At 37.3% G+C, this 27,143-nt stretch overlaps 1 protein-coding gene and 1 long non-coding RNA gene across 4 annotated transcripts in view; one reads left to right on the top strand and one right to left on the bottom strand.

Annotated features, from left to right (window-relative positions):
- Window positions 1–10,577, top strand: part of USP46 (ubiquitin specific peptidase 46) — a 34,823-nt gene extending 24,246 nt beyond the window's left edge. For all 3 annotated transcript variants that reach the window (XM_030271075.4, XM_002193210.7, XM_072928171.1), the window contains 4 exons: window positions 1,303–1,386; window positions 1,682–1,879; window positions 2,537–2,615; window positions 3,553–10,577. In XM_030271075.4, coding sequence (XP_030126935.1) covers window positions 1,303–1,386; window positions 1,682–1,879; window positions 2,537–2,615; window positions 3,553–3,654 — 463 coding nt within the window. In that variant the 3' untranslated portion in view covers window positions 3,655–10,577. The remainder of the gene's footprint in view (window positions 1–1,302; window positions 1,387–1,681; window positions 1,880–2,536; window positions 2,616–3,552) is intronic.
- An 817-nt stretch (window positions 10,578–11,394) lies between these two features.
- Window positions 11,395–27,143, bottom strand: part of LOC121469883 (uncharacterized) — a 112,078-nt gene continuing 96,329 nt past the window's right edge. The window contains exon 5 of the long non-coding RNA XR_012055594.1: window positions 11,395–12,493. This is a non-coding gene — a long non-coding RNA (uncharacterized lncRNA). The remainder of the gene's footprint in view (window positions 12,494–27,143) is intronic.

Below are 27,143 nucleotides of genomic sequence, written 5' to 3'. Positions count from 1 at the left end.
TTTTTCCTAAATTTCAGCACTTTCTCCTCAGTGTTAAGGACTTATAAAGAGAAGAAATCAGTAAAAGTATTCTCAGTTCTTAAAAATATTATGAAGTCATATGAAGTGCTTATTTGTCATGCTCCGGCAACCTTAAACTTTTATGAAGTTATATAATGAATTTCTAATATCTATGCCCTAGCAAACTATGTAGTCTTCATCTCTCCCACCTACCCCTATAGTGATGATGTCAGGAAGAAATAATCATCCAGAATCCTCCCTTTGCCTTGTAAGACAATTCTGGCGCTGCCTACTGTGAGAGCAGGCTGAAGTTGCAGACAGTGTGGAGTCAGGCTCCATGAATGTGAATTGCAGTGCTAGAAGGGAATTTATTTGAGTCTGAATGGGTCTGAATTTGCCTGGAGTTCAGCAGCCTGTCAGGTATAAGGTAGGGACACTCAATAAGACAGTTCTGGAATTCTGATATAGCTATTTAAGGCCCGAAGCCATAGGAAAACCCATGTGTTTAAAATGGAAGATTGGTGCTTATATCTGCATTCACAAAACACCTGTGCAGCTGCAATGTAACACAAGAGGTGACAAAATAATTACTGGGTTTTTTTTTTTTAAGTTAAGTGGTGTTAGGTACCTAAAATTCTGCTCCAAAGTGTATCAATGCTGTGACTTCTAGCAAATCTTTTCTGTGAACTGAGAAATGCTATCAAACCAGCACTGCCTTTATCACATTAAAAGCCACTGCCCTTGTCTCTCTGTGTGTATTTACTTGATCAGTACTTACAAAATTTTCTAGAAAATGAAAAAATATAATCTAAAAACTTCTGGATGACTGTTCAAAAGATTAGAGGATGCAGGAAACTAAGTTCAATTTATTTCTTCTTTATAAGAGGATTCAAACCTTTCTTATGGAAGAGCACCATAAAATATGAGATATTTGGGGATGGCAGAGGTGCACTTAAAGCTGTTTTATTCTGCAAATAATTTAAAAAGAAACAGAATGGATCGAGTGATTATACCCAAGTCTGGGCAGCCCCTTTATGTAAGAGACCAGACATAGGTCCCATTTTGAGACACCTGACCTTTCATTTGTATCATGTAGAGGGCCTCTGCTCCTAATATAGCTTATCATAGCAGTCAGACATCCTTAGTCCATTTGCAAACCACAGCACAGTCATTTCAGATGCTTTAGAAAACTGGAATGGGTGAAGTTTTCATCCTGTGTGTCATTTGGGTACCAGTTCGTCTGCCCAAGTGGGGCAAATGTATTCATATCCTTAAAGAACTGATGATTGTATTTATTTACAGAGACTTCAGTAACACAGAGACACTATGTAGTGAACAGAAATACTACTGTGAAACTTGCTGCAGTAAACAGGAGGCACAGAAGAGGTAAGCAAATAGCAGGCTGTTTCACCATGCCCTTCCTGGGCTGTGGCAAACTTACTCCTTGATATTTATTTTGTTTAAATAGCTAGAAACCTTACATCCCAAATGCATTCTCTGTGTGGATAAGAGAACCTGCAGACAGATTTGAAGGCATGTGTCTTAGTCTAGAAGCTACTTCTAGCTGATTATTGTTACTTACAAAGTGCTTTTGTAATGCAGCCATTTGCTTATTAAGGGAAGAGAGACTGGTTTTGAATTGGTCAGGTGTTCATCATATGCATTCTTAATGGTTTCTCAGGATGAGAGTAAAAAAACTGCCAATGATTCTTGCCTTACACCTCAAGAGATTCAAGTATATGGAGCAGCTGCACAGGTACACAAAGCTGTCTTACCGGGTCGTGTTTCCTCTGGAGTTACGTCTTTTTAACACCTCTGGCGACGCCGTAAACTTGGATCGGATGTACGACTTGGTGGCGGTTGTCGTTCACTGTGGAAGGTAGTGTGCCTTCACGTGTATCACAAACTATTGGCAGGAGTTTGCCAAGGGCAGAGAAATCCCTGACAAAGTGAGGGGAGAATGGACTTAAAGCCTGCTGCTGCATGGACTTACAGACTTGCATGTGTCTTGGGCTGAACCACTTAGCCAACATCCCTCATAATAAGAAATAATGTTTAAGAAATAATGTCTCAGGTCTCCGAAAGTCACAAGTTTGGTTTAAATTGATGAATCTGCCTCCTTCCTCATAAGACCCCTTAAAAAATGTGGGAGCCAGGACCCTGTGAGAGCCAAAGGCTGTCATCATGTAGGTCTCACAACAGATAATTTTGGTCAATTTCCCGCCCAGTACTTGGTTCTTACAGTTTTAAAAGTATTTGATTCCTACCATGAGCAACTTGTTAAGTGTTCTGTAGGATAATTTGCTAAATGGTGCTGGCACGGATGAAAATAACACCTTTAGCTTTCAGTTTATTAGCTTTGCAACAAGTTAAAATAAAAAGGGAAAGGTCTAAATGTCTAGAGTACCACCACAGGTGGATTCACCATGTTTTTAATAACATTTAGTTATAATTCTGCATTCATAAAGAAACATGACTTATCAAAATGGACTCAGTAGTACATTCTAATATTTTGGGTTTTTGTTTTGCTTTCTAGTGGACCTAATCGAGGGCATTACATTACTATTGTGAAAAGTCATGGATTTTGGCTCTTGTTTGATGATGACATTGTAGAGGTCAGTATGCTGAAGGTCATGAGCAAAATTTTGTAGTAATCTTTGCTTCCCTACTTGGGGTTAAAATTCTAATCCAGAACTGGGTAGAGATTTGCAAAGCCACAGTTTGGTTGTAATGTTTATTTCAACTCTGTTAGGAAAAAAAGATTATAAACAAAATTATTAATCCTGTAGTTTGTGCTCTGTCACTGTCAGAGGGCTTTTTTATTTCATAACAACATCAAATGTTTTTAATACCACACTTAAGTGTTTAATTTTGAATGTTTTCTATATCTAATAAAATCAATTTAATTCATTAAAATCTTATCACTTGGTAAAATTGAACTAAGTAAAGTTAGCATTGTTGTAGAATTTTCAGTTTTGAATAGGGAAGTTACAAGAAAGTCTGAATTTTGTTGTTGATCTGGGATTGCCTGAATGTAGATTAGAGCAGAATCTATCCCACAGCAATTTCAGATTCTGTCTGAGCACTCTGAAATTCATTCTTATGCAAATCCTTTATGTCATTGTGGCATACTGGCAAAACTGAGGTTTCAAATCTGATTTCCCAAGAGGTAAAGAATGTAAGTGCTGGGATGCTGGATGGGGCAAGTCTTGAAGAAGATTTCTGAAAATTTGAGAAAGATGGGATCACATGGTCACATTTATCTGTTTTAACAGTGTTCATTACTGCATTCCAAGAAGTCTTTCTGTTATTGGAAAAAGCCTAATTCAGTTAGGCTCAGTGACAGAAACATGCCTATGAATTTCATGAGTGAGATCAGCAAGGCTCAGCCCCTAATCATTACCCCTTCACTGCTTAAATTGCAAAGAGAATTTGCTAATTGTTGCCTCTGAACAAATAACTGAATTTGCCTTTTCTGTTCATGCAGACATTTAATCTGTGCTTGGTATTTGTTTTATCTAACTGCATATTAAAAAAATATTTATTTTGCAGAAAATAGATGCTCAAGCTATTGAAGAATTCTATGGTCTGACCTCTGATATATCAAAAAATTCAGAGTCTGGCTATATTTTATTCTATCAGTCAAGAGAGTGACTTGGCAAACTGTGATGATTGCACACAAGGATGCTACAGGCAAAGGAAGGTGATGGCTCCCCTGAACTGACTTTTACACAGATCACATCTTGGATGGTTGAACAACAGCTCACTGTCTCCTATTCAGTGGTTTCTGTGATGTTGGCTATAACTGTCCATTCTTGACATTCAGAACTTTGTTATAGATTGGGGGAGGGGGGGGGGGGGGGGGGGAGGGGATGTTTGTAGTTTTTAAGTCTGATTGAAGAGCTAATTGAAGTCAGATTTTAGTGGAATTTATATGGACTAACATTTACAGATAAAAAGATTTGGATGTCAACTGTTAGACCCAATCCAGCTAGAGTAGTATTTTATATGAAAGTGTTCATTACATTTAGGGCAAAATTATTTAAAACTTTCTAGATGGTTTTGGAGTGTGTTGATTTACAAAGCATTCCTTTAAATACATCCTGACATATACTTACCCCTTTTAAATGTAAGAAAAAAAATCAATTTCATGATGATTTGAGTTATGGTTGTATAGGGGATTTTTTTACATGTTACTCTGCTGCAGAAAAGATATTCTTCCAAAATCATTTCAATTTTGGTTGTTAAAAACTTTCAGTGTGTAACCACAGACCTAAAATTCACATAGAGGGATTTAAATTACACTGGAACTAAGTAATTCTGTATGTTCAGTCACTTTGTTATGAGATAGTACAGATGAGGTGAGATTTCAGAACTTACAGAGCACTCGAATAAAGGGAGTAAGATCACACATATGATACAGAGATAAATTGCTTTTATAAAGATTGATCTGACATTTTTGTTAAAATTATATAGATTGTTTACTTGGATTGTGTTTGCAAAGATTGCAACACTGCTCACATGTAACATATCCATCAGGACTGAAATTATCCAGTCCTTTTAAATAAGCGTTGTTTGTACATAAGACATAACTCCTGCAATTTTCTAAATATCTGTAGGTCCCATTTTCATTTCTCAAGACAGAGTCCATTTCTTGGAAACATAATACATAGCAACCACTAGTGTACATGCTATCATGTATATATCATCCTTAACATTTTGGTTATATTTGACAGAGTTTTGTCATCACAGAAACAGATAGGGACCTGGAGTGCTTGATTTCAAAGTTAGTGCAAAATAATTATTTTGTGATTTTCCTGGATGAATTTGGCTGGCACTTGTCATGCAATGGCTAATAAAATTTCTGAATTCACCTGAATACCTGAATTTGGCAAAGAATAAATATAGAAGAAACTATCAATAGGGTTTGAGAAAGAATTGATAGTGGCTTGAGTCAGTGGTCATGCTAGGTAACTACCTTCCTCTGTTTGACACTTTCACTCCATTATATAATTCTTGAAATTCAGCAGCCAAAGTCCTATTCCAATGACATCAACAGCATTGTCTTCATGGGGACTGATAGTTGGATCTAGTATTTATGAGGAATTACTCTCATCTCACAAAATTTATTTCTACCTGTTACATTTTATTTGCTCATTATCTACTTGTCAGACTATGTTGATTTTTGTCCTTTTTTTCTAAGAAGCCTGCCTGACTTTATGTTGACTTTATGGCCAACACTCCCTTTCAAGAAATGGCTTTTGAAGTGCAGCTATATCTCATATTTAAGTCTTCTGTAGAAAACATAGTAATGTTTTTCATTGTACTCTACTGTGAATGTGAAATATTGGTGAAATTAAGTAGCTTCTACTGTAACATCATCTGAAGTTCAGCTGGATTTATCTATGGCCATTTTGTAAACTAAGGCAATGTAGCACTTTACACTGAATGAGAAACAGAAGTTGACTTTTCAGCTAAGATTATTTGTGGTTTATCATGTTATTTTACTGATGCAAGAAAACAGATGTAGAATGTAACCTTAGAGGACTTAAGTGAATGAGAGTAGTGGTCTACAGAGATCACTCAGATGAATGAAGGCTGGTATGCAGGCTCAAGACAAACATAATTAGGATGCAGCTCTTATTCTTTTATTGGTGTTAGAATGAAATGTTCTGTCTCTAATACAGAAGATAGACATCTTAGAGCAGATTTCAACTCCCACTGAGACCTGGGAGCTTTTCCCCTGAAAAGTTAAACTTGCAAATCCCTCTTTAATTGATTTATTTATAAACATTGCGAATTTCTGTATAAAAATATAAAAATTACTGGCTTTTGAAAATGGATAAGGTTTCCTCACTGTGAATGAAATCACTTTCTAGATCAGCATTAATCAGTGCTGGTCCAAAGGTCTGTATTTAGCAGTTTACTACTGAACATTCAAAGAGAAAGAATGCTGTAAGCATTCTTTTGTTTTAAAAGATTCATAAAAACCATATATTCTTAAGGTATCATTTGAATCTTCAGGGCTCATGTTTATATGAAAAGTAATTTTTCATAAAAATAATTTTTAAATCAGTTCAATTTTAGGAAACATTTTCCTTATTTCATTAGTTCTCTATGAAAATTGGTTTTTAAAATGTTAATAGTTTGAATTAGTATTTAAATGCTAAACTACAGGATAATAATCTCTGTTTTTCTCCACTGCAAGACAGCTTTAGGCTGTAAAATATACAGATCATTGCAGATAGTTATTGAGAGGAAAATTACTAGAATAAGCTGTTTCATAAAGTATGAAAAAGCATTTTTCATGCCAACCCATGGACAGATCACAGCACTAGTATCACACCAGTCCAGCATCAGTAGTCTGACATCAGCTCTGAAGCACTGTGGAATACACGCTTCATATTAACATGGTTAAACTAGGGAGCATTTTCTTTTGATTAACAAAGTTGTGGTCACAATTGTGTAAATTGGATCCAGCCTCCAGTGTGCTGGATGTCTTGACTTCAGTCCAGAAGCTGTCACAGCTGTATGAATAGTACCAGTCTAGGCAGAGGAACTCTTCTTCATCAAATTAAGCACATTCACTCAAGTTTTGCAGGACTGGGATCCCCACAGGAATAATCATATGGTGTAAAGTATTTCAGTTGGTTAAATAAAGCATAACTCCTTTTCTCTTATGCTTAAGCATAGATTTCCAGTCCCTTATGAAAGAATGGAAAAATATCTAAGAAATAAAAGCATTTCAGTTATCAGCTAGAAAACAAAATGCTAGCACAAATCTCTAATACTATTCAGTGCTTCCCCAAAATGACTACATTTGACGATTTCAGGTTCTAGGTATATTAGGTCTAACAACAATTGGAGTTTTCCAGTTGTTTCCCATGCTGTTGCTGAGATGCCCTGTCCATTTATAAATACTATGTTCTCTACTTAGAAAAAGAAACCATTTTTTGTCTTGTGCTATGTTTCCACAGCACTGCAGTGCTGATGAATCAGTTACCTTAGAGGATGAGCTCAGAATTCAGCTTTTATATTCCCAAGAACAGGCTGTTGGGATTTCATAGAATTTCTGATGTGGTGACATAGCAGAGGGAGTTAGGAGAGTGGAGTGATGGAAAAGCCATACCAATGAAACAGAACTCCTTTTTGAAATTCAGTCACAAAATTACTCCTGTCAATAATATTTAAAAATTTCATTACCTCAGAGTGCTAGATTATAGATGAAAAGTCTTGTTCCTTTAGCAGTTGGAGTAAAGAAAACACAGAAGTAGGAGTTTCCTTCATATCAGGTTTAGTGTAAACATTAAAGACCTAGCAAAATTCTATTGAAATTCACCTTACACAATGGGTCCTAAAGTGCTACCACAACCTTTTATCTTCAGACATTACATTTCAGTCACTCTTCTGTTCCAACATCATGTAGTTGGCACCTAAGCTGACAGCTTGCAGCTGCCAGTGATTTGATGCCTCTCAACAGCAGAGCCTTCTTGTTTTCTCTTTTTTGCTCCATGTGGCTGATGTTGTCAGCAGTGTCTTACAGCTGAATGAATACTAGAAATTTTATCAAGTTTTGGCTGTGTACCTGTTCTTTGCTAGTATTGTTTAGAAGGGTTTGTTTTAATTTATTTTTCTTTTGTTGGTCTGTTACTGTATTTGTATAATAACTTAGGTGGTTAATACTATTTGTTTTGCTTTAATTTTTATGTAGTTTTTAAAAAATGTAATCAACCCAAGCACTTTAAGCAACAATGTCAATCTTGTGAAATTCCAATCAGCTTAATACTTTGCCTTTGTCTTACTGCTTTTGCAGCTGTTTGCTTGTGATCCTGTTATCCAATATCTCTAGTTACAACACAATTTCCACTTTCAGGGTTGTAGTCCTGGCTGGGTTGTAAAATTGGAAAGCTCAAGCATTTTCATATATATTTGTTCATGTATAAAAAGGGCAGAGCGTTTACTGTGTGTCTGCTACACACATCAGTGTGTACCTGACATGATGCTCTCTGCACGTTTCACAGCCTCTTGTGCTCTCTGCCTGCTAACCCATCTGAGGATGACTGCAATACTTCAATCTGTGACATGGTTATCAATTACTAGAATTTGGAAAATTCCAGTTCGTACAGGAGAATTCTCTTTTACTAGACACAGAGTCAGCTGTTAGTCAGCTGGTAATACAGGTATTGCTCTCTTTGCCATTTTATCAGTGCTCTGTTTGGTCTCAACTGTGAATAATCTAATGAGCCACAATTATTCTTGGCTACCATGTGCATGCTGGCTAGCAGAACAAATTTTTGCATTTCTCTTCTCTTGGGCCAATATAAAGCAAAGAGATAATGAAGTGAGGTAAATGCTTGTGTAAAATGATGGTTTTTAGAGCACAGCATCTGTGATGTCCATATCAGAAAGCCAGTGACTTTCTGTGTTGTTAATGCAGGGTTATTCCTAGTGCTTTAGATATTGTATTTTCTTTGATCAATGAAAAGACCAGAACTTTTTCCTATTGCATCTGTTCTGATACTGAGGTGTTCTCAATTTAACATGGCCCTTACTATGTAAATAGCCCTTGGCCAGGCTCGATAGACAACCATTTAATTTTTCTGTTATATGCATTACTTCAAAGAGATTGCTAGAACCTGTCTACAAGATTTATTCAGATAACACAGTTCTTTTGCATACAGGGTCAAATAACACCTATCAGGAGGTATCACCTGATGGGACCATCTGGCTAAACCCACACCGTTTTACATACTAATGATTCTTAACCCTCTAGGAGGTTTGGTTGCTGGCTTTGCCTGACTGATTTAATATGAAACTGCAAATAACTCCCTTTATTCATGATCTCTTGCTATAATTCTTTAATGAATTCTGTTTCATTTGGTTATCGAGACTGGGACTATTGTACTATGTAAAATAAATTAACTTGTATGTGCTATTCACTGCAGTCAATTTAACAGCCTAATGCTTCTGATGAAGGCTGTTGCAGGTGGCAACTTGACTGTATGTAAGAATATGAAACAGTAAGTCACTTTTCTGTGGTAGCACAGTAGGTCTATAGGAAAAGCAGGACTGACATGCAGCTTCCTAACCTCCTTCCTCTAGATAATACTGACCCTTCTCATGGTATTCCAAAGTGGCAGGACTAAGGCCTTCATGAAGACATCTTGCAGTTCACCAAGGCATGTTGCTTGCTGCAGTAGATAATGAGTATTTGCAACCCCTCTGTCCCCGCTCCCCAAAATCTCATTCATAGATATACATTCCTCGGAGAGGCTGAGCTTAAACCTCAGCTTTGTATTTGCAATGGTGTTCATGTTTGAAATGTCCCACACCAGACTCTGGCCACATACTAAATTGTTTCCTAGTCCTCTCTCAACTCTCATTCTAACAGCAAGAGCAACATCAGGGCAGCCATGTTACAGGTGCCAGTGGTTTTCCTGGAGACAATTTTCTAGTCTCAGTGGCTTTCATTAAAAAAGATCTGACACAAGCTCCATAGTTTATCATGATGCTTTAGGATTAAAGCTACCACATCCTGTATGAATATGAATGTAGGGTAGCAGGAAGAAGAAAGAGAAGAGGATGAAATATCGAAAGGGTCAGTTGTTTTCAGAGGGTTTGAATATGTGTATCTGTTTGTAAATATATAGTCCCTCTCTAGCTTGTCATAATGATGTAATCATAATAAAACTACTTAAATTTTGTGCTAGTTTTTTAGATGGAATAAGAGGTACCAGAATTATGAGGCACACAACTGGGGACTCATACAAATACTGGATTTCTAGTACAGCGTACAATACTCGGTGTATGTGTACGGATGAATATCTGCTCTTTTTAATTATCATGTACATGTAATTGAACCCTGCACACATGCAGAACTGTAAGATAAAAATCATGTTGGTTATTAAGGTTGTAACATAAGAAAACAGTATTTTCTCCTGTTAACATGTTTATATTTTACATAAAATAAACTCCCTAGCTGATCTCACTTCCATTCAATTTGTTTTGACTTCAGCTGGAGCCATATTGAGTATTGATGTTCCTTGTTACGCAACATGCTTCTGAACATCAGATGCCTGTGTTCTTACAGATGACAAGACAACTGATGCTTGCATTTTATTTCATTTAATGTGATCAACACATTTTAAGTTACTTCAGAGAATATTTCACCACATGGGCTGATTGCATCTTAAAATAACAAGTTTTGCAAGCAGTTTCTGAGTTGTTTTGGTAGAATATACATAAAATTGCATGTCTGAGCTGTACCCAGTAAAGCACACCACTGACCTTGTCAATGTTTCTGAGTTTCAATGCTTCAGCTAAAACTGAAGTGAATAAAAATCAGCCAGAACTGAGCTACCTTTTACATCAGGGAACAATGAGCCCTTTTAGCCTGGGATTTTACCTGTGACTAATGGAGTGGAAAAGGATTTTGCTAATGAGATCTAAAATTTTGTCAAAGAGTTGAAAGATTTCTGTTGTCTGCTGATTTTCCTTTACTTGTTTATTAACAAACACAATTTACATTCTCAAAAGTGAGGTAAATAAAAGGCTGGAGTTTCTTGCTCCTGTCTAAATGGATTCTCTTTATTCCTTCATAATCATTTAGGGAACTGAAATCAAACATAGCTGTCAAACTGCATGTTGCATTTATAGCTAACACACTAAGATTTATGTAAGAATTATGGGACAACAGACTATCAAAGGACTGGGTTGGAAAACACTTCATATCTTACAGTACATGTTTCCTTTCAAATTAAATATATTTGAAGTACTTTCAAATTTATTTCTGGGTTATTGGGACATAAGCATTTGCCTGCAGGATGGAGACAGAAATTTAAAACATAGGAGATGACTGAAATAAATATTCACAAAACCGTTCTTTTAAAACATTTTGATGAAATAGAATTTATGGTGCACAATAAAGAAACCAAGATAAAGTTTCCAGTGGCAGGATTCATAATCACTGTACATGGACTCCACTAGAATTTCTCTCACTTCAGAAATGCACCTTCCTAGAAGCTGCATGATGTTTACCTGTATCTCTGTTCCTTATTCTTTTGTATTAATTAGATTAATCCTTTTATATTAGACTGGTTTATGTTCTGTACACCAAATAACCAGAGAAATACTAAAAATATAATTTAATCTGAATTAAAAAGTCAGATATGGTAGAAGAAAATTGTAAGGTTACTCATTTAGATGTAGTCACTAGACTTCAGAAAATATTTATTAGATATGACTAAATACATGACATGGAAAACTAGGTTCCACATTTCTAAAGATATCCATTTCCTTGAATGCTTGTGTGCAACTTAAAAATCTAGTACCAATCCTTAAAGAAGAAAAATAGGACAATCATTTTCAATACATAGACAAACACACAAATATATGGCAACAGGACATTTTAATTATATGTTCTGAAAAAAACCTTCTTATTAATTTTTTTTCACAAGTACTTTGAGATCACTCCATTGCCTTGTTAAATTTCATTCACCTTCATTGCACAGTGCAGAGTTTAACCAGTCACAAACACTTAACCTAGTGCTAGTAGTGCATTTTATCTCACAATGAACACAGAAACAGCAAAGGAGTCAACACCCTGGAGTTTGCAGATTGTCCCAGGATGCCTGGAGAGACCTACCAAGATCAAATAAAAGTCAAGAGGTGGAGGCTGATAAAGACTTTTTTTCCAGATCTGCAAGAGTAAAATAAAGAGGTCAATGCTGAATGAAATTTGGAATAAGACAGAGTGAAACACCCTTTGGATTTCATTTGACACACATATGAGAAAAAAATATTTATGTGATATACATAAATATGTATGTGAAAAATATGTATGTGATATACAGAGCAGAACCAAAGATGTCAAAACAGAAGATACAGATGTCACCCAATATTGCAAATCAGACATCACAATGCTTAGAGAGAAAATTTCAGTATCAATCACTTCACTAGAGCTGTAAAGAAGATCCAGGTAGGTTTGCAGCTTAACAGTGGGATTAGTAATAATAGAATCTGGAATAAGTTTCTTACAGCATCCTCATAAAAATTCTGGTGTGCAGAGCTGTGTTTTCTGTGGAGCTGTAAGACGTAGTAATGTGTGGAACACTGTAAACACTGGAGAACTACTACTACTATTACTGAATGTGTGATTACCGCTGCTCTTTGAAAACAAGTTTCAGGAGCACAAATAAAACCATAAATTTTATTTATTCACAAATCATGTAATTCTCGCTGTCATTTATGAAGCATTTTTCATCCTCAAGGTAGTTCACCTGATAGTCAAGTAAACTTCCAACTGTTAATTTGGTGAAAATTTTAGAAACTGTGTAATGTGTACCAAAATCCGTATGTATTTTAGATAACTTCAACCTCAGCTGAATCTGGCCACCGCTCAGCTAGAACAGTTGAACTGTAGGAATATTTTCACCAGCTCCTCAGTAGATACCTTGATGACCTCTTCATTTCTGGTGATGCCCGGGGAGGCTACCTAGAACAGAGGTTAGACAGAGTTAAAGGATAAAGGCAGGCATTTATTGAAAGGCCTTCACAAGGTACACCTTGGGCAGTGCAGGAGTCTGGCAGAGACTGCAGCCAAGATGGACAACAATCACAAGCTTTTCAGACAGAAGTTTGATCTATTTGCAGATCAGAGGTTAATTGTCCAATTACAGCTTTAGGTAATGTAAACACATTTCCCTAGTTTGCTGCCCCCAATTCACTTTTTGTTTATGTTTTTCGGGGTCTGAGACAGTAAGGTGTCCTTGAGTTTCAGGCCTATAGAGAAATTGTTTTGTCCAAATAAAATGGGAGAACAGCTGCTGACCGGCTATGGAGTTTTAGAGATACACACTAAAGCAGTACTGATCTAAAGAATATAAAAGCTAAAACTTAAGGCATCACTGGATGCAGTTCAAAGAGCAGACCTTGTAGCACATTGTTCCAGTAAAACTTGATGCCTTGCTGTCTCTGATGCAGCTCATCTTGCCTGGCATGCACTGGGGCAGCCGAGGTTACTCAGGAAGTTTGTCATTACAGCATTTCACTTTCCAAGGAATGAGTTGGTTTTCTTTTACCCCTTAGTATTCCTTAATTATCACACACTAGCAGAAAATATTAGGTAAAGCAAGGATGATGTCACTTATTTATGGTTTATTTCTCCGTCTTAATTCTGGATATACATTTTCAGATGAACAAAAGTATTCTGAGGTAAGGTCACAGACTGTTTTAATTCTGCAAGATGAGTAGTTCAGGCAGAGACCAGTGTTGATTAAGGCAGCAGCATGAAACTCTCTTGCCCATCAGAATAGGCCTTGAGAACAACACAAAGCCCAAAAGAATTCTTCCCCCTAACCTTTACAACTGTGATATTTTTAAATACTCAAGCACAGGTTGCTAATTCTACTACTGACATTTATGGGATATTTCTGCATCACTATCCTGTCATGTTGTTTCAACCAACATTGAATCAACCAAACTTTTATATTAGCATGCTTTAAGGTAGTATTCAATATTTATATTAAGTAGTATTTTTACTGTGACTTAGCAAACACGGTTCATGATAACTAAAAGCTTGATTTTATGGCAACGTTACACATTCATACTTATTTATTGTGCCCAAAGGCAGTTCCCAAGGATGAGGAAAGACAATCAGTTTATTCTAAAATAAGTGGTACTGCAGAGCACAGACAGTGCCCAGCCAGTGTTTGGTGTGGTAATGGCTGTGATTAAAGACTCACTGTTTAGTGTCTCTGTTTAGTTGTCATGACACTTGTAAAAGAAATGTACCTGGAAAATGTATTTCCTTAATACAGTGAATCTCTCACTCTTGTGCAGCCAATCCCCACCTACAGATACTGAGCTGAAAACAAACCACTTCATCGTGCTCTAAATACAGCTGAACTTTATTTATCCAAAGGTATTTTACTCAAAATCCCTGTAATATGATAATGAGCCATATCTCCCAGGTGATTTTTTTTTCATGAAACTGTGTTAAATTTTAATTCATTATACCATTACTTAATGAAAAAAAAAAAAAACCCAAGGTGCAGGTCCTCCAGTGGCAGTCCTCTAGTGACATTTTGTACCCTTCACATTGGGGTGTTGGGTTTTAATTTCCCATTAGCCATTATATATGGGTTATATTATTTATCCTATTACTCTGGTGATTTTGGACAGTATAATCTACTATTCCAGCTCTCCTTAAATGGAAAAATACCCATCTGCTCTTTCTGTAAGGGATTGCCATGTCAGTCCACCAACTGCAGTGAATTTTGCAACCATTTTTAGCCCGTACTATTGGGTACATTCATAGGACTCAGCCTTTGGGAGAGTATGTCCAGGAAAGCAGCAAGGGCTGTAGACTGGATAGGCAAGTTGGAGCTTTCCATTCTTATCCCTGTCAAGAACTCATTGCATTACATGAGACAACTATTTCTCAACTAGAAAATGAGTAAGCCAATATTTATATATATCAGAGAACTATGGAGTTTAAATCAGAGAAGTAGAGGTTGCCCCCCAAAATTACTCTAACATGCACAATAATTAGGTTATCACATTTTTTTTTCCTTTTTCAGGCATCATCACTTAATAATTGCAGCACTCCTTTTAAGGAGGTAGATTTGTAGATATTAAGAGTAGTTAACTGCTATTGGACAGAAGATCTTTACAAAGACAACAGACAAATGTGCAGAGGTGGCAGGAATTTATTCAGCGATACAAATATTCTCCAAATTTGTCTTAAAAGGTCAGTACTATTGGATTTTATATCCCCTTATTCCATCATAAGCCCACCAAAAGTCAGTGTAAAAAACAGGTCTAGCACACTGTCTCTCACCATGACTATATCTAGTGATTTCAAAGGAAGGGGAGAAAATTCTATTGCAGACAGCTTATGAAATAAATGACCCATTAAAGATCACTTCCTTAGAAAGTAATGAAAGTTGACAGGGGAAAGAAACTTTCTCTCCAAGCTTACTCAATTTATGGTTCCTTTTTTTACAGATAGGAATTAAGCTAATGGGTTACGCACTGTGTATTGCCTCATTCTTCATGTATTTGCTTAGCTAATTCCCTTCTGAAGTGTTTTGTTATGCATAATAATTTTCCATGTATGCTTTAGATAGCAAGATGCTATCATGTTATTTACAGCATTACTTATTATTACTTATATGGGGCCCTTGGAATGATTACATGGATAAATGAGTATCAACAAAACTGACCTAACAAGCATAAGATAATACCAAAAAAGCCAACCAATCAACCAAAAAAAAGCCAACAAACAAAAACAAACAAACAAAAGAAGCAGCCCTTTAGTGGCTTTATAAAGTTAAATAGCAAAAAGGCAAGGCTTTTTATGGAAATATTTTTTTCTAGAACTCTTTCCTTGAATTATTTTACTCTTGGGTTTTATACTTTCATTTTAATCTTATTTTTCATATCAGCAAAGGAGAGGAGTCAGCTAAGTCATGGCAGTGTTCTGGGAAGGAAGTGGTTAATGTCCATGAAGAGGAGTAAGAAATGCTGTGTTCCCTTTATAAAGGGCAATTCCTCACCCACATGGCATTTAGAGCTTGTAGGAATCAGGCTTCCAAATAACCCATATTTTGAGTCTGGAACAAACTATATGCAACATGCAGAAGTGAACCATCCTCAGCTGCCACTGTGATGGGCTGGTGGTTTAAAAAGCTGCTGCTCATTTCCACTGTCCTTTTCTATCAGACCCTTTTAACTGGTCACCAAACAAAGAAAAGGCAAAAGCATGTAAGATGTTTTCTAGAGGAAAATCTTCATTTGGCTGAATGTTAATTTTATAATGGTGTCCAGCTATGGCAGAATAATTTGCTTTTGCTTCCTCCACACACTCAGCACACACACAGCCAGGAAGGAACTCTACTAAACCTTCTCAACTTCTTTAAACAAGTAAGCAAAGCCATGTCACTGGGTGGCTTTTCTGCTTAATTAAGAGGCACTTCACACAACAAATAAGTGAAGTCAAGGACTTTACATGACAAGGTCACTGTCCCTTGGTTTTAGCCGTATCAACTACATGAAACAAAAATGTTTTGTTCTACTTAGTCCTTTCATTTGGGGACATTTACCAAGTGTTGCCTTTACTCTTCAGTTTCTACTTAACCTTCTATTAATCACCTCAGCATTCCTAAATTTTGGAAAATCCATAGATCTGTCAAATCCAGACCTGAAACAAGTTCCAAGTTTTATTAATTTGATGTGAAAACATAAGTAATACTTTTTTTTTAGAAGCAGCACACCCAAATAACCTCACTGCTATTCTGAGTTTTACAAGCCATGTGGTTCAAATCCATTTACTGGGTAGCTTGTGCCCACCTTCCTTCTGGGTGATAACAGCAGATTAGGTAACTAACATAAGTGTGTAACACAGGAACTTCTAAGTAGCAAGGACTTTTTTTCTAAACAGTTAAAACTTCACCCCCTTTTACTTTGCTTCTCTGTCAATAGACAATTTCACACATAAAGAACATTGTGCATTCAGGTTGGAAATCTATTTGAGAGATATGGATGACTGCCTCAGGCATGAGCTTCAGAGCATGGGCATCCTTAGGCTCGGTGCTGCCCTGCAATGCTGATGAGAACACCAAATATCATCCCACTGTTACTTTGTAAAAAATATTCTTCACACCATGTGTTCACACCCGATTGTTTTGCAACAGAAACTTCTCTTCCCATTGCTGTTTCCTCTGGACTGTAGCACAGGTATCAATTCAAACACAGAAGTTGCAGTAGGAGAAAATTATGATTTTATTTCTCAAATAAATAAAATTTATTTCCTTAGCAGCAGATGAATTCTGACACTGAAATCATCCACAATGGAACTGTATTTTCCTCCTGTGAAAAAGCACTGCTTTTCTTTCTTCCAAATCCTACCTGCCATCCTTCCAAAACTGGAATTTAATAAAAAGCCCAACAAAGCAAACCCTCTGTATCTCAAGAAAAACACCAACTGACAGTGGACAAAGTGGATCCAGGCACTGATGAACATGGTCTGAGGAAAGATGAACTCAAAACAAAGCACTTTATCCAAATATCTCCCAACTGGCATAAGTTATCATCATTACAATCATGCAATATTTGATACATATGAACAGATGGGAAAAAAATCCTGCCTTTTGCATGCGACAACTCAGTGTGCTTTGGGGCATTCACTAAAGTCAGTTGGAGCAGTTTTTATTGTATTGTGTTGGAAAGCTGTCTAGGACAGCCAGTAACCAGGTTAATTGAAAATGCTCTCAACTAAGTGCACGTTACTGTGCTTGCAAATACAGTGTGGGGTCTTGGCCCTTGGTAGCTCATGATGAATTTCCTGCTATTATAAGCTCTCTGAGAGTTTTGCCTGTGCTTTCTAGGACAATTTCCAAAAAAAAAAAAAAAAAAAAAAAAAAAACAAAACCTGAAAAGAGCCAGATTTCTGGAGAAGATATCAGCTCCAGGGGAGTGGTCATCAAGGAGCAACATGGTTTGGAGGTCAGTATTTTTTTCCACTCGCTTTTAGTCCCTGGCTGTAAACTGATGACTTGTATAAGAACAACTTGCAAACAAGGAACTTGAATAAAAACATCCTCTAGGCTGTTTGATCAGGAGTCTGACAAACGTCTCTCTCTGGTGTTGGGAGCAAAGAATTCAAAAAAGGCATGTGTTAAAGCTTAAAAAAATACTCAGAAATATTCTCATGCTACATTTCTTTTGATTCCTTGCTGCCTGAGACACTGATTAGTATGTATTTTGTCTCTGTGGAAGAAAATTTCCAGTCTCTGATATCAGAGAAAACAGAAGTTATATTGAAACCTACATCTTCTCTTTAATTATTTTATGATTCTTTTCACATACGTCACTTGCATTTAAGGTGCTTAAAATCTCTCCCAAAGATCTTTTTTTATTATTTGCTATAGCAACGCATCAAGAAGTAAAATTTTTAGTTTACTGTGCACCTAAGATATAAACCCACATTTTAAAGATTCTGACATAATGTGTAGTCATTATTTACTTTATTAACTCTATTTTTTTCCCCTTCAAAGAGGCTTCTATGCCTTTTGGAACTGGAAAGGGAGGAAGTCTGTAAAGCCCTTTACATGTGTTCATCCAAGTACAGTCCTTGACTGGAGTAGCACAACATTCCAGTGACATGTGGGCAATAAAACCTAGAGCTCCTTATTCCTACATTTTCTTAGGCTCCTCAGGGTGCCCTTGGCACCCATCCACATCCCAGACAGTTTTTCCTTTTTCCCATTCCCACTGGCTTGTAGGATCCCAAGATATTTACCCAGGTTGATTGTTTCACCAGTAAACTACTGGTGAACCTGCTCTTGTTCCAGTAAAGAGTCACCTGGTTCTGAGAAGGGCTGCAGTTCCACTAATTAATACCACTAACAATACCAAAGTGACCTGGGAAGCACAGCAGTGGGAAGACAATTATTATGGTAATAAGTATAAATGCTATTACAAGCAAAGATGAGAATATCCCTTATATAATTCTTTCAGCTTTTAGCTATTTTGATATTAACTCAGAACAATGTAGCATACGTCAACTATTTTGTGGGTAGTCAAAATATTCTGTTCCAATTTTTTGCTAGAAAATAGTCAAAGAGTATATAATAGCCATTTATATGGCTTGCTTCTGCTTCTTCTGAAATCCAAAGGGACATTCCTTTGAATACAATAGATTTTGAATTAAGGCTGCTTTAATAAAGCTGAAGATCTGGACTTGGCCAGTTCTGGAGATGGGAAAATGGAAGAAAAGCTCATTTGGTCTTAGACATCCATTTATTTCAATGAAATTGATGCTAAACTTAAGTTATTAGCCAAAAGTTGCTTTACTCAAACACTATGTTTCAATGTAGCTGTTTATCTAAATTTGAGAATGTTATGACTGGTTAATAAGCATTTAGTTAAAAAAATCAAGATGTTCACATTCTATATTTCTTTTCTAACCATAGATCTCATGAGGATTTTAACAACACTTTAAAGTTAATTAAAATATTTCTTGCTCCTCATAGCCCCTTTAAGTTCAAATTCAGCATGCTCACTGCTGCTCTTAATGAATTAAATTGCTTATAATTCCCCATTCATTCTAGAGGAACCTTATTATCTAATGGAAGCCATTAAATTGAACAGCCCAGTCCCATTTAGCTGGCAGACTGATCATAAAGGAAATATGTCAAACCAAATAATGAGATGAAATAATCAGACAGCTATAAGATTATATGTAGATTGCACTGTTTGAAGCCGATTTAAAAAGGTAGGACAATTTATGTCCCTTATATTCCATTATAAACCTCTTAATTCAGAAGTGTCTGACACCGAATACACTCACAAATTCCTGTTTGAGAATTGTTAAATTTCAATCAAGGCATTTCCATCAGTGCTATCTAGTTCTTAGAGTAAGGAAGAAGGCACTTAAAAACCTGAGATTTCCCCCCAGTATTAACATGTGTTGAGTCCAGCTTTTTTAGTCTTGTGTCTTCCAGGGCTTCCCAGCAGCTTGCTGATTCTGTCATGCATCTCCAAGAGCAGAATTATCTTTGACAAAAAGGCATGTAGGAATCAGGAGCCAGGTTCTCTGCAGTGTAGGTCTACTGAGAGCTGTGGAAACTTACTGATTCTCACCACATGTAAACCACACTCCATCTTTAATTGGTGCTGTCTTTTCTCAGCCAAATGGTTCTGATTTCATATGTGCAGCCCTGGGGACATGAGGGAGCTGCTGTATGAAACTCTTAGCCCTAGAATTTTTGACACATAATTTTTGATATATTGCATGGTAAATTCATCAGCCCCCTTCCTATACGGTTCACTATAAAAGTGGCTTATATAATTGCCAAGAATAGATAGCTCCAAGTGTCTAAACTACACTTTTGCAACAAAGCCTGTGGCTGTAGCTCTGGGGTTCCTTCACAGGAACTCGTACAAAGTGAAATAACATTCTCTCTTACTCTCTTCATGGTTAGATAATGCAAAGAGTATCTTTGCTGTGTACCTAGTGCAGGTAGTTGTTTTTTCTATTTGTAACAGAGCATGAGATTGTCTTCTGAAATGCACTTGGGGTAGAGTCACAGCTTCTCTTTACTAAAGCATGCCTGAAACTCCCACATCAGCAGGTTTCTACATAGGCACTTCTGATTCATATGGCAGTACAGTGGAATTGTAATTGGCATATGCACTTAAAAAGGGAAAACTATGACCACATCCATCTAGAAATAAGCCCTGACTTTTTAAAACATTACACTGAATCATTAGGAGATGCTATACTATCTTTCTCAGTCTTCATATGCTAGGGAAAAAAAAACCACCTGAATGGCTCATCACTCGAATAAAGTGATCCATAAGGATGTGGCCTTTGGTTTGCAAATGCAGGCAAAATGCTGACACAAGTGGAAAGGAAACAATTGCCCCAGTGGGAAGCATGTGGGTGCCATGCAGAGTGCTTTTGTGACCCACACAGTGGCTGCAGCCTGCATCAGACCAAGCAACTATTCTTCTACCCTTGAAAACAGGACAAAATGTTAGATGGCAAAAAAGTCATACAGCTCCCCATTCCAAGAAAATTCAGTCATAAAGGCCTATGTGTTTAGCAGTAAGAAAATCAGGGCTGCAAAAAAATTAATTACCTTTAAAAGAAGTTAAAGATTCAATACTACTATAACTAAAGATATCAGCTGCAAAGAATCATTGGACTTCTTGGTTATTTGACTGACTTGATCCATTTTATCTTGAAATGTTTTTATAAAATGAACACTGATCAATTTAATCGGGGCAAGATGTTCACTGAAAGAATAAATTTGTGTCAGTGTGCAAGTGACAGTATATATTTCTGCCAATAATAGTGAAGAATAATACTAAAGAATGCAGAAGTATAAAGTGTTCCTTTCTTATAGCATAAGCCAAGGCATAAGCATTGAGGAATGGTTTGATGTCATAATGGGAGGTAACATTGCACTGACAATATCAGGGTCAAAAAAGTGCAAAATGAAATACAGAGATGAGAGTATATTTGAGACTAAGAAGGAATATATCTCTGATAATCTTTCTTTGTCTTTTCCTTTTGTCCTTCACGTTACTCACAAACAGCTTTTTGTTAGTCAGAATCAGAATCAGGCTCCTGCTACAGAAATGTTAATTGTTTCTTTCCAATCTCAAACATTAGAAATATTTTTCTGATTTAGGGTGCTTTATACCTCCTGGATAATCAGTGATGATGGTTTCAGTCTTGATTTTTGTCTCTCAAGTGGCAAAGGGTAAAAGTAGATATGGAGATGCCATATCAGGGTGACCCAGACTTGCTCCTGGACACCAGCCTTCTCCATGGGGTCATCAAGCAGAACCAGCTGGCATTTCTGGTATAGACTGAGGGGCTTGTGGGATACTGGATTTATTTTAATATTATCTTTTATTAAGTGCGTCATCTGCAAAGGTTTGTGGGTATTTATATACCCAGAGAAATGGGACAGGAGACTGGAACCATCCAACTACCAGCAAATGCAGTTTCACATTCAAACCAGGCCTGTCAGCCAGAAACTCTTGTTCAGAAACACGTTTGCACAGACTGCTACTATTAGATATTGTTCTTACAATATCATCAGTCATAAATTCAGCAATAAGAATGGGCAACACTGTCTTTTTCTATACCTCTGCAGATGTGTGTGGACAGAGACAACAAGAACTATGTGAAATTGTAAAACTCCTGGAGAAACAAGGTGACTCATGGGCAGGATAGGTGAAAAGCTTTCAAGACAGGTGAAAAAAGGGTCAATTGTGAAGAATGCAAACAAATTGAGACATACAGCATTTTATAAACCAACACTTTGAACATGTAAACCTCTGCACAAATGGTAACTGGCTCATCTTCATAACACTCTAGCAAGCTTCTATCTTCCTTTGTAAGATAGAAACTTGAAACAAGTAGATTAATTACCCAGTATGATAGATCAGTGGTATAACCAGGGCCAGAATGCAACAATTCCCATTTCCCTCTTTAAAACAAAACAGAGCACACCATTCATTGGGCTTTCCATCTTTGCCAAACTTGAGCAAAGTCCATCTGAACGCTATCCATGAGGACCACATTGAACTTAGTGGAATTTGTTTCACCCACAAACATGATGACCTCTGGATATCAGCATGTATTTGTCTTATATAGGACCATTAAATATTTTTTTTATTGTTTGTTTCATTGATCTGTTTTGTTTAAAGATCTTTACAGATCTACTATAGTGACATTGTTGGTCTGCTTTCCCTTCTTGCACAATGACCAGCTCTCTCATGTACTGGTATTTTCCAAGTATAGCTCTTTAGCTGTTTCTAGGAGATATTCACTGCAGTATCTCTTAAAAACAGATTTGTTTAATTAAGAACTCAAAGTGTCACATTTCCATACCACTGCAATTACCAGGTAACAGTGTTTTTACTTTTAAAATACCATTTCCAAGTATATCATCTCACTCTGTGACTTGTAATTCTTCTGGATAAACATGTTTGAGATCTGTGATGGTCTCCCTGGTGATGGTTGCCATAGTGCTTCACAGGATTTTATTTCTGTTCATTCCTCAAAAGCAGGACCGTGGTTCTCTATGGGAGGCCCAGAGTTGCACTAGTCTCAGATTTTATTGTCTTTGCTATTCTGCCCCCACTAGGGAATAAACTACTCACATATGCCACTGTCATCTTTACCCTAAACCACCAATTCTGCTCAAAATGCATGTCACAAATTATTCTCCTCCTTTTCTTAGCACCTTATTACATCTTATTTCCTTGGTTTCTACTTAGTTTTCATCTCAAGCAGAGTTTATTCTTTATTTAAAATTTTAAACTACATTTTATAACATCATAAACAATACACCAAGTTTTTAAAATTTCAGTTAGGCTTAAATATACTTTAAAAGAATTAAAAATAGGAAATAGTAAAACTAGTGTGATGCTAGTGACTTCAAATGCTATGCTGCCACACGAGCAAATACACCTGCCTTAGGCCAGTCCAGCCTTACTCACATTGATAAATACCTTACCCAAACCCCTTTTTTTTGGGGGGGGAAGCTAGTGCATTTGAAAACGTAGATAATTTCCACTATCTTTGCTTTATATTAAAAGGCACTTTCAGCAGTTTCTTGTCTAAACAAGTCAAAGGGGAAGAATCATCTCATAAAATAGGCAGAGAATCTGGTTCATTGCAGTTTCAAAGTCAGGTGTTCAGGCTAGGATTTTTAAGGGCATATATAAAAAATTTTTAACACAATGAAGCTTCTCCTCATGGTAGATAGTAATTTGCAATTAGTAAGCCCATACATATACACATATTATTATATAAAATAGTAGTTATTGTCTCTCTTCTGCAGGATTTGCATCTTCTTATGATTAAGGAACAAAGAAAAATGGATGAACTCTCTTAAAGCCCAATTTAATTTTTGAGACTTATTTGACCTGAGGGCAATTTGGCACAAAATATGCAAGAAAATGCAATTGCAATTGAAGGTTATCAAAAAGGAAAAAGCTCTCAGAGACGCATGGGCACAAGGCAGTGGCCTTCCAAACTGCCACACAGCTGTTCAGGCAGCTGGCATTGTAACACCACTAAGCAACTACTTTGTGGCCCTAGACCCAGTCCCAAGAAAAACAGGTTAGAGTAACAGTGCTTGCCCACACAGAATCTTGCATTATGGACCCATCCTTCTCTAGGATCTGCAGCATGGTGTGGCAGGATGGAGATGATGGAAAGGCCACAGTGGCATCCACCTGATAAGAACTGACTGCAAAATGGCTTTCTTCCATGAAAATTTAAATTGGAGGCATTGTCCTGTTCCTTGACAAATAACTTTAGAAGATTTTCTAGCTCGTGATGCAGTCACAAAATGTGTTTTGGGAAGACGAATAACCTGTGTTACCAATAGTGTCCGTACTAACATACTGCTCACCCCCTGGGCTTGCTCAGCGATAGCAGTGGACAAAGGGTCCAACCTTTGCCCATTCCTGTTTCTTGGTGGTAGACGGACCTGTCTACCTGAATGGAGACTGACTGCAGAAACTGTAGCAATTTTAAATTTAGTTCATCTTTATCCAGTGCAATATTTCTCCTTTCTGAGCATTAACAAAGCTGTATGTGCTGACTAACAAAAGGAGATAAAAGTCACCTGCCTGGAGTGGGTGTAAGGGATGGCATGCCCTATTAGGCTGTTAGAGTTGATAAAGAGCTGCTCCAGGTCCTGTTCTGCCTCATGGCCAGTATCACAGGCTCAGAAGTTCCAACTGTGAACACCTGATGGTCACTTATAACTGGGGAAAAGTTGTACCAGTCACCAAGCATATCATGTTTGGCAATGCAAACCTGTCTACATGGCACAGAGCTGTGCCTAGGAGGCAAAGCAGCTGAGTTGGAATTTCCATCAGGGTATTGTCCAGCCTGGATAATGCACCTTGTTCAATAACAGGACAAACTGGGACATCTGTGCATAGCCCTGGTGCTGCAACAGGAACATTCTCTAGTGCTTCACCAGGGCAGAAATTAAACTGAAGGGAAAACACAGTGAAGATAAATCAATAATAAAACAATGTCACCTTTTCATAAGGATGCCAGAGAATGTTCATCTATTCCAGGTAAAAATAGAAACTGTCCCATAATTACCTAGGCTTTCTGGTTCACACTTCTAGCTCGGTCTCAACTTGCATCATTCAATACTAATCTTTCCAGAGACCCTAAAGCCTGCCTTATAAACACATCATAGCAGATTTACTGTTGAACCAAACATATTATGTGTGCCTCTTAGAAACACCCAATAAAAAATTATAAATACTTCAAAGGGGTTTTAAGTAGTGATGAAATAAATGGACCCAGGGCATTGGAAAGAGCTAGATATGGTACAGGCAGGGAACAGCCAAGTTTCCTCACATACTTATGTCTCTAAGGCTTGACCTGCAGCAGCCATTTTTCTCAAGGGCTGGTTCGTCTCCTTTCACCATGGCAGATGTCTGCATGTGCCAGCAGCTGTCCCCAAAATGTCATCCCCAAAAAAAGGATCGGGGAGGTGGCAAGACCTGCATAAATGAAATATATACATACATGCATATATATACCCACCTATGCACACATACTGGGCTAGACTCGGGGCTTTTAATAGCTGAGAAAGAAAGAAATTTGGTGGAACAGGCACAGATAATGGAAAGGACCAAGTGCCAAAATCAAGCGTGTGCTATGAAGCCAGGGCAAACAGCAGCTAAGAGCAGAAAGAAATGGGACATCTGTGGCCTCCCAAGAGGACAGACACATTCAGACACTTGATGGACTAAGTTAAGTGGTCAGTGGTATCAGATGGCAATACTAACTACAAGGTATAACAGCACTTAACCCGTGGTGCCAGCTGGCTGATTGCTGAAAAAAAGAGAGCACATACAAGTGGCAGATTGCTCAGATGGAGCTGCTCTCCAAAGGATCAATAGGGGACTGAAAATGAGGTTGGTTAGTCTTGCCTCAAAATCAGAGAAGCAGCAAGCAAACAGGCTAAAATTTTTAGCTGTTACAGGCAAGCTAGGGAGAATGTGGACTTCTTTGCAAAAAATCTCTTCTTGGTATCCCATTTCTCTTGCTCATGTTAATGCAGTTGAACATTCTTTGAATTTGAAATAATTCCCTTTATCCAGCTTTCTTCTGTCCCCAACGTTGTTCTTGGTCTGGCTCAATTAAGGATTTAAATTAATTAAAAACATACTTGTCTGAGGCAAAGCTCTTTTATACAATGCATTAGGAAGAAATACTACACATTGTTATACTCGTTTCTAAAGAGATTTTACCTTTAGGACTATGCAGATTTTCCCTGTTGAGAAGACCAATTTTCTGTGATTACAGGGATAACTTCAGTGCACAATTGTAATCAAATTTCTTTCATTCCTCCTTCAGGAAAAGACCTTGATCTTCCTGACTCCCCTCTTATTTCAGTGAATAATTTTTTAATGCAAACAACACTTGATTGTTTTCCAAACTATTTATATTCTTCCCTTTCAAACCTTTTGTCCCTGTCCAATAGGATTTCTACATACTCACAATTCCAGGGATATTTCCTCTGTATCTGCCTGTTCCAGACTGAATTGGCTTTTGGGGGTTTTATGAACTTCTACATATATTCCTAGCAATACTGACTTCACTGTCTCTGCTTACTGATCTTATCACAAGCCATTTACTGTTTCCATTTTATCCTTCAATTAGAGCCTTCTTCAAACCCATTCTTTCACATTCCTTCCTAAGGTTGTATAAAAGAGAGCTCTTTCATCTCCCCTTTCTTCTAATTGAAGCTGTCCTTCCCAGCATGTTTTACACTGCACTGCTCTGGTTTTCATTAAGCATTGACAGCAATACTCCGGTTGCTGTTGCCTTCTCTTTAATGTGGTTTTGCAAGAAAAATAACAACTTCTTGTCTTTTTAGAGAACATGGAAAGAAAGTTTTAATTTATTAGCCTCATAAAATAAAGCATTGCAGTACTGATGCCACATGAGAGGTAGGATAAGGAAAAATAATTCTAAGTCCCAAACAGACAATGTATTACCAAGACTTGCTGCCTGATTAGGCACAGAAACATCAATACCTTCCACTGTAAATGGAATTACTGCAGATTAACCCTGCTAGGTAAAAAAAAAACAAAAAAAAAAAAAAAAAACCACAAAAAGGAGTTGGGAATAAAATGAAGAAAGGAAGGTTTCTTGAGGCATATAATTGGTCTATCCAGGGGCACAGGGCACCTAGTCACAAAATCCTGGTCCAGATCTGCGTAGATGGAGAAGTTGAGGCAGTCAAGTCCCAGCAATAACCCAGTGTAAACTGAGGGGAGATGTTAATCATTCAGACTTTCTTCTCCACTGGAAATTCACTGACTGGCAGCCACAGACAGAACAAATTAAAATAAGACAAGTAGTGATTGTTTCCATAAGCAGGAGATCTTAGGCTACAGCAATCAACAAAGCACTGCTATTATCCACCAGCCACAAAGCTAAGAGTTTCTCAGAGAGCTCTCACAAGCAGTGAGCAAGAAAATAGAGCAAGTTCCTAGCCTGACTTTTGCCAGTGCTTTTGTGTTATGCCCTGTCTTAGGATCACACTTGCAGACTGCTAGGTTTGCTCTGAGACAAG

The sequence above is a fragment of the Taeniopygia guttata genome, chromosome 4 (assembly GCF_048771995.1).
Source record: "Taeniopygia guttata chromosome 4, bTaeGut7.mat, whole genome shotgun sequence".
Taxonomy (NCBI): Eukaryota; Metazoa; Chordata; class Aves; order Passeriformes; family Estrildidae; genus Taeniopygia; species Taeniopygia guttata.
The sequence above is the reverse complement of the archived record's forward strand: the minus strand, read 5'-3'. Positions and strand labels throughout refer to the sequence as shown.